At 46.6% G+C, this 13,767-nt stretch overlaps 1 protein-coding gene across 1 annotated transcript in view; it reads right to left on the reverse strand.

Moving 5' to 3' along the window:
- Positions 1-267: 267 nt before the first annotated feature.
- Positions 268-13,767, reverse strand: part of WDR45B (WD repeat domain 45B) — a 15,045-nt gene continuing 1,545 nt past the window's right edge. Inside the window, exons 2-10 of the mRNA XM_026051443.1 lie at positions 10,382-10,456; positions 7,307-7,408; positions 6,551-6,638; positions 5,885-5,979; positions 3,929-4,119; positions 2,434-2,519; positions 1,652-1,753; positions 1,008-1,129; positions 268-730 (exon numbers count right to left, since the gene is read on the reverse strand). Coding sequence (XP_025907228.1) covers positions 624-730; positions 1,008-1,129; positions 1,652-1,753; positions 2,434-2,519; positions 3,929-4,119; positions 5,885-5,979; positions 6,551-6,638; positions 7,307-7,408; positions 10,382-10,456 — 968 coding nt within the window. The 3' untranslated portion in view covers positions 268-623. The remainder of the gene's footprint in view (positions 731-1,007; positions 1,130-1,651; positions 1,754-2,433; positions 2,520-3,928; positions 4,120-5,884; positions 5,980-6,550; positions 6,639-7,306; positions 7,409-10,381; positions 10,457-13,767) is intronic.

The raw sequence follows: 13,767 nt of genomic DNA on the forward strand, positions 1-13,767 counted from the left end.
CCTCTCCCCATACGGGTCTCTGGGCTCCCCACCACGTACTCAGGGCCACGAGCCCTCCCCAACAGACAGTTTGGCACCTCCTGAAGCGAGGCCAGGCCCAGGCTGAGGCCCAGGCCCAGGCTTGGGCCGCTGCTGCRGCCGCCCCCTCGGCCTCTCCTCGGGAGCACGAGGGGCTGCAGCCCCCGGCCCAGCCGCGCTGCTGGAGCGGCCGCCCTCTCGGCCCTGCTTCAGGACTCGCGGCTCCATCTCCCTTTCCTTAAGGCCAAACCTGACGTGGGTTACAGGCCCTGCAGATCTTCCAGGGGGGCAGGCACTCCCGTTTAACCAAAAGTCATTTCACAGTTTAGATGAAGAGAAACCAGAGAGGTATAAGCTTGTTGAAAGCCATGTCTTGAGAACTTGAGTTGATGACCATAACCCAGAGATTTCAATGATGAATGCTTGCAGAAATGAGAATACACATACGTAGTCCACTGCTTCAGAGCTTGTTCTGATCGTGTGGGGCCAGGCTTCTCCGTGAGGTCAGCTAAACTTCCTGATCAGTATTGGACATTCAGCCACTGTCCTTCCAAGGATGCAGAACAGCCAAGGCAGTGCTGGGAGGCACGCGCTCCTCGGCTCCGTCAGAGCTTGTCATCAGTCATTTCTAGAAACTGAGCATAGACGTCCCTTGAGCATTCCCCTTTTTGGTTGAATAAGAACTTGTAGTAGCTGCCGTCGGCACATATTGCTGAAAGAGAAACAGTCCTTTGAGCGTGAGCTGTGGAAGAGGCACCAGTCTCTGTTACTTCAGCTCTAACTGAGCTTCCAAGCCAGTAACTTCCAGCCCTGCTCTGGGAGAACTGGAAGGGCCCAGGATCCAACCCTGCCCTCCCGCTGCGCGTGGACGGGGCTCTGGTGACAGGGGCTGCCGGGGGCTCCGTCCTCGCCGGGCAGCCCTCCCGCTCCCGCGGGCACAACTCAAAACCTGCTCTTCCAGGCAGGATGTGGGAAGTGGCCGCACTCACCTAGGACAGCGTTGGGCTCTGTTCCAAAGGCACAAATGCACGGAGAGCCTGAGGGAACCTGAAATTTGGAGAAACTCCATTTGGAGCTGAAGTATTTGGGGAGAAAGCTGGCAGAGGCCAAACTGAAAGAAAAGAAAAAATAAACACAGTGTAAGASCTCAGCAAGACACTGACAATTTAATTTGGCAGTGCTGGCAAGTCTGAGCACATCAGGGCTCACGCTAACTGCTGCTGTGGAGCAGTCTCTGTTTTCCTGAGCCAAGTCCCAACACTATCCACCATCCTAGGGCAGGGAGACCATGCAAAGCAATTCTAACATCCTCAGTTGTTAAGTAACTACAAAAAGGAAGATTTTTTCAGTAGCTTCAGTCGCAACAAGTACGTTCACTCTGGCACAGAGTTTTGATCACTAACCCTCTGCTGGAAAAATCCCCTCATTCCAGGAGGCTCAGGAGAAACTCAGCAGTGGCTGAACATCTTCAATCTGTGCTACCTGGAGCAGCACAGCAAGTTACTCCTGTAAGTGCAGGTCATTTCAACACTAGTTGCTGCTTTTGCTCAGAGAGTGGCAAGAATAATGCGTTTAGATCTGGTCTGGGGTCAGCAGCAGTCTCTGCACCAGCTTCAGAGCAGCCCAAACCTACCTGGACTGTTTATTTCTTTTGGGGTCCTCTGCAGCAAAAATATGTACGGTGCCGTGGTCACTGGATACGCAGATTAGGGAGGCATCCTGGTTGAAGTTGATGCTGTGGAGCAGAGAGAGCTGCAGCGTCTGTGCCGCGAGGCAGCAGCCCCCGCGGCGCCTGGCTCCCGGCCCCACAGCACTCAGCCCCACGGGCCGCATGAGCACCCACACGGGAGGCTCCAAGGCCCACGTGGCACCTGCCCCGGGACACACACGGCTCGTGCGCCCATCCGAGCACTCTCTTCAGAGCAAAGAGATACCAGGACTACCCCAAGGCCYGGGGGGTATTAGGGCAAATGCGGCACCCTCCTCCCCCCAGCCTGGGGCCACGCAGCAGAGTGCAAATAGGAGTGGGCTGGAGTCCTCCGTGCCTACCACACGGAGCAGCTCTGTGGCARAACAGGGCTCCAGCTGCCCCATCTTCTCGCCCCAGGCGCCCATCCTGGTCTCTCTGGGCAGTGCCAAGCACTGCTCTGGGCCCGACTTCACTCTGAAGCCCAAGCAGCTGCCTGGCTCAGCTCATCACCCAGGAGGTGGCAGCTCTGGCAGCTCTGGCAGCACCTGCAGGTGACCACAGCCTCTGCGTGAGCAGGGCCGCGGTTCCTAGAGCTGCCGGCTCTTGCAGCCACCAGCCCTGCAAAGAGGGGCCGTCCGCGACGCCGGGCTGCGGCTGCCGGAGCCCAGCCCTGCCCGGCCGGGCACAGCGCCGCTCGGCAGCCCAGCACAGGCACCCACACATACCAGTAGATGTTGGCTGCCTGCGATCCTCTTCGCAGCTCCTGGATTAAATGCCCTGATGAAGTATCAAATATTCTTATGAGGGTCCCCTTAAGAAGGAATCAAGCATTATATTAGCAAAGAGAAGACTGTTTGGACAGCCGTGTTTACATCTGTGAAGACCATCCCCAAACCTCTCACCTGACTAGTATACACCTCTAGATACCCAATGTATAGAGTTACTATATACACACACACTTTTTTTTTATATATATATATATGTGTGTGTATATATAAATATGTGTGTGTATATATATTTTATGTATATACATATATAAAATGTATATACATTTATGTATATACATTTATGTATATACATATATGTATGAATATATACATTTATATATAAACTATATATGTGTGTATATATACACACACACACACACACACATATATATAAATTTGAGAATGGCCTCTCAGTAACTGTGGGGAGGAGCACTGTTCCTGCTCACATCCCTGCAGGGCTGTGATGCTCTGGGGTCTCCGTATGTAACTACTCAACTACACAAACCATTTTTATCCAACTTATGTTCTAAAGCACCAGTGCTGCCCTGCCATTAGTTTGCATTCAAGTAGACTGTACTGCCTTTTTTTCAATTTGCCAGCTGTGTTTGAATGCCTTCTCTAAGGGAAGAAAAAGAGCCCTTCCAAATTCAGTACCATCCAGAAGGTTATGACTATTTTGCAAAACAGTCTGCAGTTTTAAGAGCTTTGTGTCAAACAGTAACTGAGTCAGGGTGGCAGATAACTGCTTTTTCCTCATTCAAGATTTTTGATCTGTTGGATGTGCAGTAGAAACTGCTCCAGAGAAACTGGTTGGATTCACTTAGGYTGTCTTTGAAAAAAATCATTTCAGTTGAGCTCAAGAAGGTAGAAAGCGCTCAAATAGTCCCACACCCATCTACTTGGTGGGCATCATCACATTCATTCAGACCCACTGGAAGCCCCTTGGCAAGAGGAAGCTCACAAGCTGACTTCACTGAAGCTTCTGGACCACTAAAGCTGGAGAAGGCAGTTTTGCTATTTAACRTTAGTTTAAGCATAAGCTGTAGAAAGGTGAAAGAACAAAGCAGAGGTATTTGCTTAGTTCACTACATGATATTTAGTTAAACACTGTAATAAGAGGCAATCCGAGCTTCTACTTGAAGCAAATAAGCCCTGGTCTTGATTCAGGCACCAGCCCCAAGGGTAGCTGTAGGAAACACACGACCTCCTCAGGCCAGAGATCTTCTGTGCTGGAGAKGCACAGCTAAAACTCAGCCAAGCCCCACGCTGCCTGCCCAGGCCCTGCTCTGGGGCTCTCCTCAGGCATGTGGGGATCCTAAAAAGGCTGYGAAAATCAAGAAAGGGGATGTGCATCTTTCAGTGGCAGTTTTCCAGTGTTCTAGTGCTCGTTGCCCCTGCCCCCGGGCCAAGGCTTCCCGCTCAAGCGGCAGTGGGAAGCGCACACCACGCTCACCTTCTCCGACGCCGTCGCAATCCTTGTTCCCTGCAGGTTTAGAGCTATGCAGCTCAAGACGCCTTCGTGAGCTGGGATGTCCACAGGAGGCTTTTCTGTATTAGCCAGATCCACTATCTGCACATGCCCAGTGTGTGTTCCAGGAAACGCCAGGAGAGAGTTATTACTATTTGGACAAAGGACACAGAGACCTGAAATAAGCAAAATACAACAAGAATAAGAATAACTGCAGAATTAATTTCCATAAACTGGTAGAATTCTCAAGCATAAGTTTCTAAAATATCTCTCAATTTCAAAGAAACTTAAGATACATGTTAATAAGAATTTTAGTAGTTACTGCAAAATCCCCAAATGAGATCCATTCATCCATAGATAAAGAAAAATAGCTTATAATAAGTGACATCTTTGWTTCCTGTTTGTAAAACTTGGTTCATGTTTGAACTGGTAATTGTGGCACTTGCCTTTTGTTTCTCYCTTTCCTCCAAACTTTTTCCTTCTCAGCTCTTTCAGACTATTCAGGCCAAGCTTCTGCTGGCGCTCAGCGAATCCCCGCAGCCGCCGGGCGCAGCCCACAGAGCTACACGTGGCTGCCACAAGAAGGACCTGAAAACCAACCTCTACTACCTGCCTAGAGCAGGTAGGGGACACGTCAGGGAGCTGAAGTTGCAGCGAGGCTGCACAGCTCACAGTGCTGCCCACAATCCCTGTCCTGCCATGCCAAAGCACCCTGCTATAGCTTAAATCAAGTTTTTGGAGTGAGCGGAGGCTCATGTGAATTTGAGGTGTTCAGCACGTGATGAGTTGGATTTTGTTGAAGCTTCTGGGGCTTTTTGCAGGCGCAGAAAGTTGGTTGGGAAGTTCAGCCCAGCCCTTGCTCCAACGGGGAGCGCAGCCAGCACGGAGTGCGGGCAGCCCTGGCAGCCTCTGGAGCTCCGGGACCTGCCCCRCGCTGCACCACCCGCCTCACAGGAGAAGAGCATCCCCGATGTCCCAGCTGGTCCCTGGCACCAGGCATGGCCAGTGCTCCTGTCACAGCGGCTGCTACCACCAAAGAGCTGGCTGCCACTTTGATGGCTGCAGGCTGCCAACAGACAAGGCCCTGGAGTCCCTCTCCGCACGACTGACAAGCGGAGCTCCCTCCACGTGCCCCGGTGCCACACGCGTCGAGCCCCTGGCTGCCCGGGCAAGGGCCCTCGGCTGCTCCTGGCTGCAGAGGCACCCGGGCACCTTGGCACCTCTGGTTTGAAGACCAGCTGTGCAGGGAAGGTCTAAGTGTGCAGACGACCTGGCATTGGGCTCTCCATGGTGCCCTTCTCAAGGATCTTCTGCCAGAAAGCACCTCTCAACAAGCAACCAACTGTAACCAACTCTCTCCTCGGGTCAAAGCCGCCCCRTGCCCACCTGCAGGTCACCAGCATCCCGGCATGGGCAGTTTTAAACCTGTGGCACCAACACGCACCTTCATTCAGGATAYCCTGTATTTAGTTGCCTTTAATATTTCAGGTTCTCATCGTTTCAGAAAGGCCAAAGCCATACACCCCTGCTCAAAAATCAACTCCTCTTTGCCAGCTAGGCTCTTTTCGACACGGTATAGAGCAGTTCTCTAAACACCACTCTCCAAATAAAGGAGGAACACAGCACTTCAATAGGGTTTCCCTTGGCAATTAAGCTTTCAACACAAAATATGCAAAGCTTGCAGGCTCTTTACAGAAGGTGTATAGCTCTTACAGACATTAAGCCTGTAATATAACAGAGTACATGCAAAAAACTTTTCTGTCAAATGTGACTACATTTAATAATCATTTTATAACAGAATCATTTCCAAGAGCGTGGCTATAATACTCCAAGTAAACTGTTTTAATAACTCACTAAATACAACACATTCAAGAATCTGAAGATAAATAGTACAACAAGAGCAGAATAATTTTTCCATGCCCCTCCAACCATATCACTGACCTTTCGGGTTGTAGCAAGTTTCAAAGACGTGCAACTGGTGGGGGTTGTGTGTGAATGTGAAAACTTTAATCATTGAGTCCAGAACTACCACAATTCTGAAAGGCAAAGAGAAGGTTCTATTACTTTGCAGTCAAGAATGGGGTAAAACAGGAACACATGCATTGACTCAGCTCTACGAAGTCTTTCAAAAGATTCTTCTGGTGATAAATATSTATTTTCCCCCCTCTACAGGCTCCCAGCTTTGTAAAACAAACAAACAAACTCAGACAACTATGAGCCTGCAGAGCACTTATCCAAAGCTAGGGCAGCAGAGCCACCCCCCGCCCCACACGCAGTTCAGCTGCTCTCAGCTGCAGACACATGTTCTTACTCCAGAGATCCACTGAATTCCCTCCACACACAGAAAAATGCAGTCAGCAGCAGCCGTGTGAGAACAGGTCCCCTTAGCAGGGGTTGTAAAGCCTTGCAAAATCCACCAAGGTTTCAGATACCAGTTTGAGCTGTGATCTGTTAGCACTTAACCCAAAGCCCGTTTTGGATAAACACGAGCAATTAAAATCGAAATGGTCAAACAGAGTCTTTCTTCCTGCAAAGAGCTGGAAACGTGCAAGCAGAGCGCACACAGCAAGGCAAGCCGTGCGTTTAGGGCGGGTTTGTTGTACCTACCTATCCCTTCGCAGTTTAACTGCTTTGACCTCTGTAGAAAATTCAATCTCAATAACAGTCTTCTTCTTCAGGTCATCCCAGATCATTACTGAAAGAGTGCAGAGATTGCATCGTGTCAGCCAGCTACAACAGCTCCATTATAACAAGTTCTAGCTCCTGGGAAGACCAAGAGGTGCATCCCACACCTAAACRCTTAGAGTGCCATTCTACCAGCCAGCGTGATTTAGCCACTACATGTCAACCTATTCCCTCCTCCTGTAACTCTTGCAGGCAGGAGCTGGGGAACCCTAAACTGAAAATATCACRGATATTTACAAATAGTTGAGGCTGGGTTATATTAAAATATTATTTATATGGACAATTAGATTTTGTTGTTGTTCTAAGGGTTGGTTATTGAAGAAATAAAGCAGCAGCTTAAAAACAACAATAGTTTTTCCTAAAAAGCCTTCTCCTGCTCCCCCTCAAGGCCTCGAGCCCCAGACTCCATGCAAAGCTGAGGTGAAAAGCACAGGTTTCACTGCAGGGTTTTGCTCTTGGAGATTGGTCACTACAGGGAGCTGCCTGTTAACTGGGATAGCTCCAGTTACTCAAGTGGTTTCATCACATTTATTTGACCCGCTGCAATATCCCTCCAACCAACTGCAGACACCCAGGCCCAGCTCGAAGCCTCTGGTTCAGAAGAGATTTTGGCAAGTTTGACAAAAAGCRGCAAGGCAGGTGCTCACGAGAGCTATTCCCGGAGACTGAGGACAGTACCTTTGTTGGGGGGGTACTTCGGCTTTTTTCCTCCACCTACCAGCGCTAGGTAGTTGCAGCGGAACAGCATCTCGACGTGGCCAACGCCACCTTCGAGAAATTCTGAAAGACAAATGCGTTTTATTTAAAAGTGCCACAAACTGCTAAGACGCCCTTTTAAAATCAAATTTAAAATAAATAAAGAGTTTGCATATGTCTAGCACATCTCTCAGGTACCCAAGAGGAATGAAGACCAACCCCTTTTCTATACTGCCCGTCTCCAAAACAAAGAGATTCTTCTTGAGAACTGAGGGAACAGACTAGGGAATATTTGTTGCACCAGCACCACACAACTCCAGAGATGTTTTTGCTTTTTAAGATCAGGATTCTCAACCAAGTTGCTCTGTTCTTCCTAGTCATGAAGATGGAAGATGATTGTGGCAAAATTGGGACAAACCTTACTTATAGACACACCGGCATATGTAGAGAGAAAAAAATAAAATAAAAAATAAAAAACCACTGCAAGATCTTAAAGACACTATATATGAAGAAGTCTGCCAGTATCATCCCAGCAAGCTGTTCATTTCTATTATTCAGTGGTTTTGTAAATGCATTTAGAAAGACTGCCAGGTTAATTCAATTCTTTTCCCAACAAGATAGACACACACACACTTCTGAAGTCCTGGGTTGCTCCATAACATTAATGCTACACACTGGAAAAACTCCAGTGTTATTCATTAGTCATGAGCTTTTTTGTTTGTTTTTTTATGGACTTGGTGGACCATTGAAAGGTGGCAAAATGCACCTATGTGCAACAGGGCCYGTGGTTGTGCCCCGCCTCACGAGCCAGAACCCGAGCGGGAGGATGAAAGGCCACGACCGAGCCCTCAAGGGACATGACTGGGGCAAAAGACAATCTCAGCTTTAAGGGACTGATCACTTCCTCCACACACTGGCAGGCTGCAGCAAGAGAGAGAGGAAACTAGTAACTATTTCCAAGCAGGAGGGAAAGTGGAAGTTTCGTAAAGAAACAAGAGACTTCGTGCCAGGAACCAGGAAGGGAGAGAAAAAAAAGTTAGGATGCGGGGAGGAGCACCACAATGGAAAGATTTAGACATATGTAGACATATATATCCAGAATAAGAGGAAGAGATATTTAAGCATTAAGCATTGCAATCTTTCGAGATACGGAATCTATATTTGGACTTAACTGTACAACGCTGAACATACATGACCAGAAAGACACTCATATTAGAGGAGCATAGCCTTGGATCTCATACAAGTTCTAGTGGTTTCTTCWGCACTTTTGACTGCAAAATCCATTCCTGAACAGCTGTATTTGGCCACAGTCCCTTTCTCCACCAGATCCCTTCCTCAGCTCCATTTCTTTTCTAATACTTCTCTTACTCTCCTACCCAAAAAGTGGTGGTGGTGGAAAAGGATTCAAAGGGTTCCTTAGGGAAGGAACACATTTAAATAGAATGATATTGACGATGCTGTCCCACCTAGACGTCCCACTACAGATAATAATCCAGCAAGGCAAGCAGCATATCTGCAGCTTTGAGCACAACAGAACTCTAACCAAGAGGACACTAGCTCTCAAGCTCAATTAAATTAGAGGTTACTAAATCTTAAATAATTCTGTGCACTTTTAATTCTGATTTAGACTATGATCTTTGTAAGGATTTCAGGGATGCAAGTACCTTCTGCCCCTTTTTTTGACAAGACAACTAACCGGTCCACATTGTCAAGCCTGCCTTTTTCAACAATGAGGTATTACCACCAAGATTAAGAGGGATAACTTGAGACTTGAAGAACATGCAAGATTTGTGAATCCATATCAGAATAAACACCTCATTATTTTGGTAGTTCTGACTCTGAAGAGTCAGAGTACAGAAGGGAGACTTCATAGGAAGCATGGTATGAGACACAAGCCAGGGTATAATAATTAAGATTTGGTTCAGTGTATCAAATAACAAAACTCAAACAGACAACAGCCATCTGAGACTGCACTCATAGGTAAAGTTAAACACACAGAAAAGACAAGAGTTCTCTGTGCACTTCCACCTCCCACACAGCCTGACAGGGGTTTCACAACAGGAAAGGGAACCTGACTCACAAGAAACTCTTCGTTACTCACTGCTGGAACACTCCAGAGCTCAGGAAATGTGTCTAGAGTCGCTCTACACAAGGGGGTGACAGGAATTCAACAGGTCTTCAGACCTGGACTCGATCCTTTTAGCAGCCTGTCACTCATTATAGCTGCTACCCATAGCAAGATTTACTATTAAGAGCAGAAAATGATTCATCAACCYGAGCATCTGAGTGCTAACTAATTTTACAGCCCTTTTAAGTGAAAAGAAACTTGGTTTCACGGGAGTTGCTATTTTAAACAGCTTTTGCCTCCGGTAAGTCTCCTTTCTAGTTCAGCGCCACAGCCTCTACTGTTAAAGGCAGGCAGAAAGGGCTGGGGAACTTAGCATGGCAGCCTTCCTCCTATATTTAGGATTAGAACCACATGGCTACATTTAATTTTTCCTTATTTTTGACTCAGTTCAGTTTGCTTTCCATTTAAAACAAAAAATAAACAAAAACACAAACAAGCCTCAACCCATGTTAACTTAGCTCTCCCCTGCAATTTATCTTTGGAAATACCGACAGATTTACAACCTTGAAAACCTCCCAGATTCCCTAAGCACCTCACAAAGGAGGCCTGAACTCAAAGGGCTCTCGTAAACAAATACTCCGAGTAAGTACAAGAAACATTTGTGCAGATCTCCATGAAGCAGGCAGAAGTTCTSTTGTACTAGATCCTTCAGACTACTGCACAAGAACACTGCAACATCTCTTGATGGCAGCTCACAYGGCTGCAGCAAGGAACTCCTCTCCCATCTGGGAATAACCAGGCAACTTTCTCTCTTATCCAGGATTATAAACATTTCAGTAGCAAGAGCTAATGCAATTCAGTCTCTATAATAAGGTCTGATAGCTTCATAATCTGCTACCTTATGCAAATTAATAGCACCTGATGGGTGCATTAACATAAGAGATACTCAGTTCAAATCAGTAATCTTCCATGCCTGGAAAGCATTTTACCTTGTTTCTCTTTTTCTTTGAGAGGATCTGCATTATAAACTCGGAATCCATTCTCCATACCACACGCAAAGCAACCTGCAATAAAAGACAATTACCAATAGATACAGTTTTACATACATATGCATATGCGTGTGTATATGTGTGTGTGTGTGTACACACGTGCACACAAGATACAGTCAAGAAGTAACACAGAGGGGGAGGAGAACATTCCTCAGTAACTCCTTTGTTGAATTAATCCAAAGAGCACTCACTGGCTTTGTTAGGGTTTGCTAGTGGAAACCCCGTTAGGAAAGTCGTCCTCTCCACTCACCTTCATTCYAAGTTGGAAGTTCCTGGTATGTTTTTCCAGACAGGTAAGGAGACAGGGGAAGGAAGGAGAATGATTCACACCTAGTCGTACTCTGTATCACCCAGTATCAGTGAGAAGAAAACCTGTATTTCAGCTTTCATGGTCCAACCATCTTTATGAAAGAAAAGCCCTCCTTTCCTGACATATCAAGATATTGCTCGATCATGATTATGAAGCACGAGGGCTTCTTAAAAGAAGCTTYAAGAATGCTCCAGGAAGAACCTATCAGTGTCGATGCCATCACTTAGATGCCTATCATTTAAGTGCAAAACAGGGAGTGGTTATAGGTGTCTTTAGAAGTATAATTTTAGCCATGTTTGGGGACAGAAAAGCACATGTGCCTTTTTAGTGGAATCTATCAAACTCCAAAAATCTATCAATCTTGTCTTTTTGCCATTTTACTCACCAATTCCAGAACACAGCTACCAACATAAAGCAAAGCCACTTTGAAGCGCRAACAACATGCCCAAAGCAGCTGCTGTGGCCAGAGCACTAGCTGCTGCACAGTTTATATGCACATCATAAAAGCTCCTGTGCAAGTTCTTTGAGATACAAGAACACAACAGCATTCAAAAGAATCTGCTGCTAGTCTTTTGTGCTTCCATGACTGCAACCACTTAAGCCCAAATAAAAGCTGAGGAATGGCATCTAAATGTATTGTTTTCCCCAAACCGAAACCCAGATATTCCAGGGCAGGGGAGGGAGGGATTCCTTCACTCTTGACACAAGTATTCAAGTCACTCGCTCAGAGCTCTGGGGCCTGAGAAAGATGTAGGTGAACCTCAGGACACTGGTGGGTAAGTGTTGTTGGCATCCTACCAGTTTAATAAAAGTACAAATTAAAAAAAAAAAAGGAAAAAAAGAAAAAAAGAGCGAGTGAGAGAGAGAATATTCACTCACTAGGGAGAACATGATCAACATTTAACATCTATCTCCACTGCCCACTGCTCTCATCTTGATGCCATTTAAGATGTCAGAAGAAGCAATGAGATAGGCGACATCTTTCTCCTCACAAACCACAACAGTCGCTGTCATGTAGGAAACCCAGCACACACAGCGGAATCCGCATTCCCAAGCGGGAACACAGAAATAACAAAAACAAGTAATAAACCCGATGTGGGCGCAGACCAACAGGGGTGTTGATGTGGATTATTAGAAATGCCGCAATTTCAAAGGTGGAAAAGGCTGAAACTAGCATTTTTTTTCCCCTTTCCTTTTTTTTTTTTTTTTTTTAAATAAAAAAAGAACATGGGCTTTCAAGTAGGAAACAAGTAATTGCCCCACAGAGGTGCTCTGCTTCACCCAACAGCATCTGCAAGCACGGAGGCCTATAGCTGCGAGTATCCTCCGGGCTCCCATTCCCTGAGCTCAGGCATAAAGGAAAAGTTCCTGCAAGACCTGTGTCCACACCCTCCAGTGCAAACAGGAAGCACAAGAACCCTCTTGTTTTACACACACTCATTAACAGCAGCCTTGGACAATAAACTGGATAGCAGGACAGAGAARCCATGTGGAAACAACAGCAGGCCGTGTGGAAAAAAAAAACGTCCTGGAACTGGGGAAATTTTGAGTGCTGGGGACATTCCATATGACATTGCACTGCGGAAACCAAACTAATGACTCCCCTAAAACGGACCACAAGCTTGACATGAGCAGGAACGGCCTTGCTTGATATGAGAAGGAAATGTTCAGGCTTTAGGACCTAAAGATGCAGGAAGAGCAACACTGATGCCCAAGGCAGTTGCTCCAGCTGGAACAGCTCCTGGCACACTCAGCCGTCCTGCACCAGCAAGTTCTGCCTCAAGTCATAYGAGGGAGCAGAGTCCTGCCAAGAGCCTGGTCCAACGGGCCCTGGACCTAGGCATTGCAGTCCAATAAATGAAATCAGGTGGCCAGGCCAAGGGCCTCCACACCAACACACATCTACATCTCCATCGTCAGGCCAGCTGCAGAGCACAGCAATGACAGAGGAGAAACTTCAAATGATTTATACCCATATATACTGGCATGATAGATTAACATATTTTGTCTMTTCACATGTGTGAAGCACCCTTGGCTTTAGGGTCCTTCTGAAAGTAGGAGAGGGGTGCACAAAATCAGGAGCACAGCAACTGGAAATTAGCAGCACCAAATCAGAATGTTCTGAAAACATTTTGCAGCACAGGCCATCACTTTTACAGAAGTGAYATGGGTACCTGTATTTTTACTGTATAAAAATACAGTATTACTCAAACCAGAATCAGGGAAGTATGTTTCAGAAAAACTGCAGATGCCAGTTTTATCACTGGTCAGTCATGGCGGGTAAGAGTGGAAAAGACCTACTGGATCATTCCTGCCATCACCCCATCATCATGGGATTGGCTGGCCTCAAATTACTGAGAAATTAGGTTATTGTGACAATATAGGCAGACACCCACAATATTAAGCTTCAGCACTCCAGTGACTCATATTTCTATTTTTGGCAGGAGCAACATGGAAGAAGTGAGCTTCTCCTCCGGTCTGCTCTTCTTTGGGCAACTAAATTATCTTTCTTGAATGTTTTTAAACAGGGCCCAAATCAATAGTTAAGGTAACCTACTAAGTATAGCCTAAAATTCATCACTCCTGAACAGGAAAAGCTGCCAGGGCTTGCAAGCAAAAACCAAACCTGTTTTTGGTGTAGCTTACTTTCAGAAGCAAGTCGGACCAGAGAGCGTGCAGAGTGCAAAGAAATCAATTCCTCGATGTACTTTGGATTCTACACATCAATATAAACATCAAATTTATGTTTTCTGCTATGGACATTAAGGAATTATTTGCAACAAGCAGCATATTTTTTCACACTAAAAAATAGGGTCCTATGGTAGCTTGCAGGAGAGGAAAAACCTACATTCTCATGCAGCTCCCTTTACAACCCAGCACTACTGCAGGGCTGGGATCATAGAATCATAGAATGCCGAAGGTTGGAAGGGACCTCAGAGGTCATCGAGTCCAACCCCCCTGCTCACGCAGGGTCACCTAGAGCACGTGGCACAGGGCTGCGTCCAAGCGGGTTTTA

This window comes from Nothoprocta perdicaria, unplaced genomic scaffold, assembly GCF_003342845.1.
Source record: "Nothoprocta perdicaria isolate Ctin4 unplaced genomic scaffold, notPer1 scaffold_75, whole genome shotgun sequence".
NCBI lineage: Eukaryota > Metazoa > Chordata > Aves > Tinamiformes > Tinamidae > Nothoprocta > Nothoprocta perdicaria.